Consider the following 5,487-nt stretch of genomic DNA (forward strand, 5'->3'; position numbering starts at 1 on the left):
ATAATTTGCTAAAATACAAATGTGTAAGTGAGTGTTTAAACAAAAACCAGAGGTCTAATTTAGTATTTTTAAAATTAACAAAAATGTCAGAAATACAAGAGAGTAAAATGGTATAAGATTAGAACAAATACTTTTTTTGGTAATAACATTAGAACAAATATTTAGATGAAGATACATACAAATGGTATATCTCATAGTTTATTTATTAAAAAAAGAAATTATACAAATGGTTTATCTTAACAAACGCGTAATTAGTAGCCATACATTGGCACCCATAAAAAGAATACAATAGAAGACTTAAATATGTAATCCCCTTTTTTCTTTTTTTTCTTTTATTTTAAAAAAAACTCCACATTCATCTCCATTTAAAAAAAAACACACACATTTATCTCCGTTAAAAAAAATCTCATTCTCCATAAACAAAAGTAAGTTACACTGAATTATTCTTAATACTTTAAAATATTATTATTATTTGTTGGTTTGGGAGAATTTTTTTAATATTAAAAAACAACGAGTAAATCATAAAAATCGGCGATCGTTTCATTCATTAGAAACGACATGCCGTACATCTAAAAGTCAAATTTTATGGATGACCCAAAAAAAGAGGGAAGTAAGAGGGGCACAATGGTAAAATCGATAAAACCAAGGAAACAGTAGAAGGAAAAAGTGAGATGAGTAAGAGGGGTAGAATGGGAAAAGGGAAAAATTAAGAGCGCGTGCTGATGCCGCTCTTTCAAATTTGGCTCTTTCAAAATTTCAAACTGAACAGAATACTTCGAAACAAATATCAGATCCATATATATAACTACTGAACAAAAAAATAGTCACATATTTCTCAATTCGTATCTATTAAAGCTCAGGCGGGATCTGAAAATAGTTCAATGGCGGCGCCACCGCCCACTGTCACCGGAGCCGACTCCTCTAAACACCACGCTTATAGCCGGAAGCAGAAGTCTCTCGGCCTGTTATGCTCAAAGTACTTGATGCTAACGCTCTCTGGTTTTCCTTAGGTTTTGTGCTTTTTATTCTTTTATTGAACTTGAATTCGAATTCTTAAATTATGGGTTTTTTTCGCAGTTTTCTTTGCTTGTACAATCGCGATGGGATCACCTCCATTGGCCTCGACGATGCTGCTTCACGATTAGGTTTTTATATCTCACTTTACTCTTGATTGAGTTTTCAATTTCTGTGCTTTGTTGAAAAATGTATTGACTTTGGATTGTGCAGGGGTTGAAAGAAGACGGATCTACGATATTGTTAATGTACTTGAGAGCGTCGGGGTGAGATTCTTTTATCCCTTTATTGGAATATTGTAGTGGACTTATTTGAAAACAATTAGATGATAAATAGTTTCTTGATTTTGTCAATCTTTTCCTTGGAACAAATAGAGTGAATTGGATTGGTACAATATGAACTATTATCAATGATCAATTTTGACCCTAAAGGATTGTTTCTTTTTCTGATATACCAAATATTGGATTTTTTTCCTGGGTAATTCTGGTTTGGTATAAAAGGTCTAAGCTTTATTTTTGTTTGATTTAATTTCAGGTTCTGGCAAGGAAGGCAAAGAATCAATATACTTGGAAAGGGTTTGAGGCTATACCCAAGGCTTTAAAGGAGCTTAAGGTAACTACTTTGAAATCAACGTGGTTGAAGTGTAAAATTAGTCTAATAGAAACTTTGGGTACTGAATTTTTTCACCTTTGGTTACGATAGGATGAGGGTTTGAAGGAGAATTTCAGTTCATTTGATGGCAACGATGATGCAAAAGTAAGTACTTAGTATCAAATGTTTGAGGATTGACAATACTGTATTTCCCTTTGCTTAATTTTTTAAAAATTGAATTTTGATTTTGGGTTTGATCTTTGTTGTATCAGGTGTCTGATGATGAAGAAGATGATGAGAGAATTTCTGACCCTCGTACTGAGAGTCAACCTGACAAATTAAACCCCAATTTAAATCTCAAATCTTCTGCTTCTTCTAAACCAGGTATATAATTGTCCATATTTGTGAATAGGACCAGCTTCGGCATCACCAACTCAAAATTAACAGTTTAGTACCTCGAAATTTCAAATTTCACGCCCATTTATTGTTTATTCCCAACAATATTATAAAAAATATATGTTTTCATTTTTTCAACTCCCAATAATTACTTCATTTTTGTATAAAAAAAAACAATTAATTTATTTTACAAATTGTCCAAAAAAATTAATATTATGTATATTTTTACTAGAATAGTTCATTTATTAAGTCAAAATAAATATTTTATTTAACATAAAAATGAAAATATGAAAACAAATGTCCATGTTATAAAAGTTAATATAGATAATTAATCAAGGACATTAATTATGTATCAATTAACATAAAAATATTTTATAATTGTATTGGTTTTTTTATTATACATTTGAGTTCCATTTTTATAAATGAAGCAATATTGTACATTACTATACAATATTTTATACAGTTCAGTTGAAGTACAAATTTATATCAATATGAAACTCCAAAATAAGCTGGTTGGAGATTGTCTATGTCCTAGTCATGTATCCGGAAAGATTAGTCAATCTATTTCATTCACAGATCCATACGAGTTGAATTCAATGATTGATATTGCCAATTACTACATTTTTTTGGTTTTTACTTGTGAAAGTATATTTTTTTTATTCTTTATACTAAGTACAGTTGTTGATCTTTGGCAGAAAATAGAAGGGAAAAGTCATTGGCACTTCTTACTCAGAATTTTGTAAAGCTCTTTGTTTGCACTAGTGTAAGTGTCATTCCAAATTTTTTTGGAAAATTGTTTTTTTTTTCTCCATTGGTTCTTGGCATCACTTGATGGTCCTCATAATCTTTCAGGTGGATCTGATCTCCCTAGACGAAGCTGCAAAGTTATTGCTTGGGGATGCGCACAATTCATCAATAATGAGAAGTATTTAGTATTTGGTTACTGAATATTTTTCTTTAGAATAGAGGGCTTGAATCTTTTGATTAATGTGTTATCTATTGTGGTAATTTCAGCCAAAGTCAGACGGCTTTATGATATTGCAAATGTATTGTCCTCCATGAATCTAATTGAAAAGGTTAAACATTATTGTGATCTTACTGAAATTTCACTGATTTTGTGCTTCTATAAGGTTAACTCTAGTCAATTAAGTTTACTTACAATTTTGAACAAGTTTTAACCTGCTGTGGAAAATTATGCAGACACATACGTCAGACACAAGGAAGCCTGCATTCAGGTGGTTGGGGTTTGAAGGAAGAGGAAGAGCTAACCATAATAGCTCTGCGCATGATTCAGTTGTTACTGAGTCGAGAAAACGATCATTTGGAGCAGATATTACAAACATCAGTTTTAAGAGGAATAAAATGGATTCATTAGTTGGTGAGAGTTTAAATATGAACTTTAGCAAGCAGAAGCAAGTGAAACAAGAGAGTTATGTAGAAGAGATTGATAGAATCACTTTTGAAGAAGATTCAAATGAAAGTACAAAGAGCTACCAGTTCGGCCCTTTTGCACCAGTCACCATAGCAAGAGTTGGCGCCTCTGAGAATAATAATCCAAGGAAAGTTCATGACTGGGAGAAGCTTGCCTCTATTTATCGTCCTCAATACCAAAACCAAGGTATCATCTCATGACTGCGAAACTTGCTTCTATTTTTTATCCCGAGCTTTTAACTCTGCTAAAAAGAAAGACTAAACTTAAAATTTTTATTATTTATCAAATATCACTAATTTAATGTAGTTTTTCCAACCATCTTGCAGCCCTGAACGACCTTTTTTCGCATTACATGGAAGCATGGAAAACATGGTACTCGGAAGTAGCTGAGAAGAATCCGATTAAAATTTCTTGATTAACAGTGATTGATCAACTCGATGGCGGAGTGGGTTAAGGTAGAAGTATTAGGTTTGAGATTTGGTGTTTGCATTTAAAGTCTTAAAAAATCAACCCCTCTTAAGCTGGTGAAATATGATGAGAAAGAAGTGGGCCTAGGATGCATCTTCTCTATGCACCAACTTAGAATCGCCATCTCACTTGGGATATTGTATTTTGCCGCACTGGTTTGACATTTCCACAATCACTGTATTTCTACATATAGGTTTTTTCCATTTGGAATTGGTTGGAAGCTAGGGTAGGCAATTGGAAGTTAGAATAGGCAAAGATCTTCATTTATATTAGTTGTGGAAGCTGTAGAGTAGTTCATGTAAATTTTCTGTGACTGAAATTTAAAATCAATTATGACATTGGTGTTGCCCTTTCTGGTTGAGTACTTTTCTTGTTTTTGGTGGCTTAAATTTCTTTATTTTATTACTTGAATTCTTGTTGATAAATTTTGTTGCTATATTTGTTTTCTTGCCCAAATTTCAATATAGAAAGCTTGCTAAGCTTACTTTTTATGGTTTGGAGTATCTCACTATTCGTTGAAGTCGATGTCTTCCACAGTCTACTATAGTTGCTCCAATTACATCACGACTTCAATGGCTGCCCACTGAACCTTGGTAGTGAAATCGTGAAATCCTCAGTACACGTGTTTATATGTTCATCTTTATATATATATATATATATATATGAGAATTTTCTTGTAGGGACTTCACTTTAAGCCTTACTAGTGGAGCTCTTAGTGTTCTCGACTCGTGAACAATTTTCGGCACGAATTTTTTTTTATGATTGTGTATATTGTAGCTATTTAGAACATCTTGTAAATTTTCAGAAAATTCCGAATAGTTTACAGTACCGAAAACTAGGTTCAAACATGTTGTACGTGTGATTAATTTTTTTTATGCGCGTGGAAAACATGTTTGAACCTAGTTTTCGGTACTGTAAATTATTCAGAATTTTCTGAAAATTTGCAGATGCTCTAAATAGCTACAATATACACGGTCATAAAAAAAAGTTGCACCGAAAACTGTTCAGGGGTCGAGAAATAGTGAGAGCCCTACTCATAGGGCTTAAAGTGAAGCCCTTATAAGAGAATTGTCCTATATATATATGTATATATATAAACTAGATACATGCAATATACACTTTAGTTTTATTTATTAAATTTATATTAATGTCATAAATTTCAAATAAAATATTCTATTTTAATTAAATAATTTATTTATTTTTATTTAAGTTTATATTTATTCTATTTTTTGAATTTGTGAATGACAAAAAAAAAAAAATATATTATATGTTTAATGTAATATTGAATATTATACATAGATTTTAAATTTAAGTTTTTTGCTAGTTTTTAAAAAAAAAAAAAATCATTTGTTGCTAATTCATAGTAGATTATATTATATGCTTAATATCATATTATTATTATGTAATATTATATTATTCTAATAAGTGAGTTTAAGTTTAATTAAATTTTATTTAAGTTATAAATGTATGATTTTATTATTTTTTAATTTGTTTAATTATTTATTATTTTTAAATAATTATTATTGTAAAATATCTAAAAATTTTCCTATTTTAATTTTTAATTATTTATTTTATTTTATTTAAGT

At 30.4% G+C, this 5,487-nt stretch overlaps 1 protein-coding gene across 1 annotated transcript; it reads left to right on the forward strand.

Annotated features, from left to right (window-relative positions):
* Positions 1-786: 786 nt before the first annotated feature.
* Positions 787-4,262, forward strand: LOC133830436 (E2F transcription factor-like E2FE). Its single transcript, XM_062260412.1, has 11 exons — positions 787-976; positions 1,078-1,145; positions 1,228-1,280; positions 1,549-1,626; positions 1,717-1,770; positions 1,878-1,989; positions 2,697-2,764; positions 2,854-2,926; positions 3,016-3,077; positions 3,202-3,619; positions 3,760-4,262. The coding sequence occupies exons 1-11, from the start codon at positions 882-884 to the stop codon at positions 3,846-3,848; spliced, it is 1,170 nt and encodes a 389-aa protein (XP_062116396.1). The 5' UTR covers positions 787-881; the 3' UTR covers positions 3,849-4,262.
* Positions 4,263-5,487: the final 1,225 nt, after the last annotated feature.

The sequence above is a fragment of the Humulus lupulus genome, chromosome 4, assembly GCF_963169125.1.
Source record: "Humulus lupulus chromosome 4, drHumLupu1.1, whole genome shotgun sequence".
In the NCBI taxonomy this organism is placed as follows: domain Eukaryota; kingdom Viridiplantae; phylum Streptophyta; class Magnoliopsida; order Rosales; family Cannabaceae; genus Humulus; species Humulus lupulus.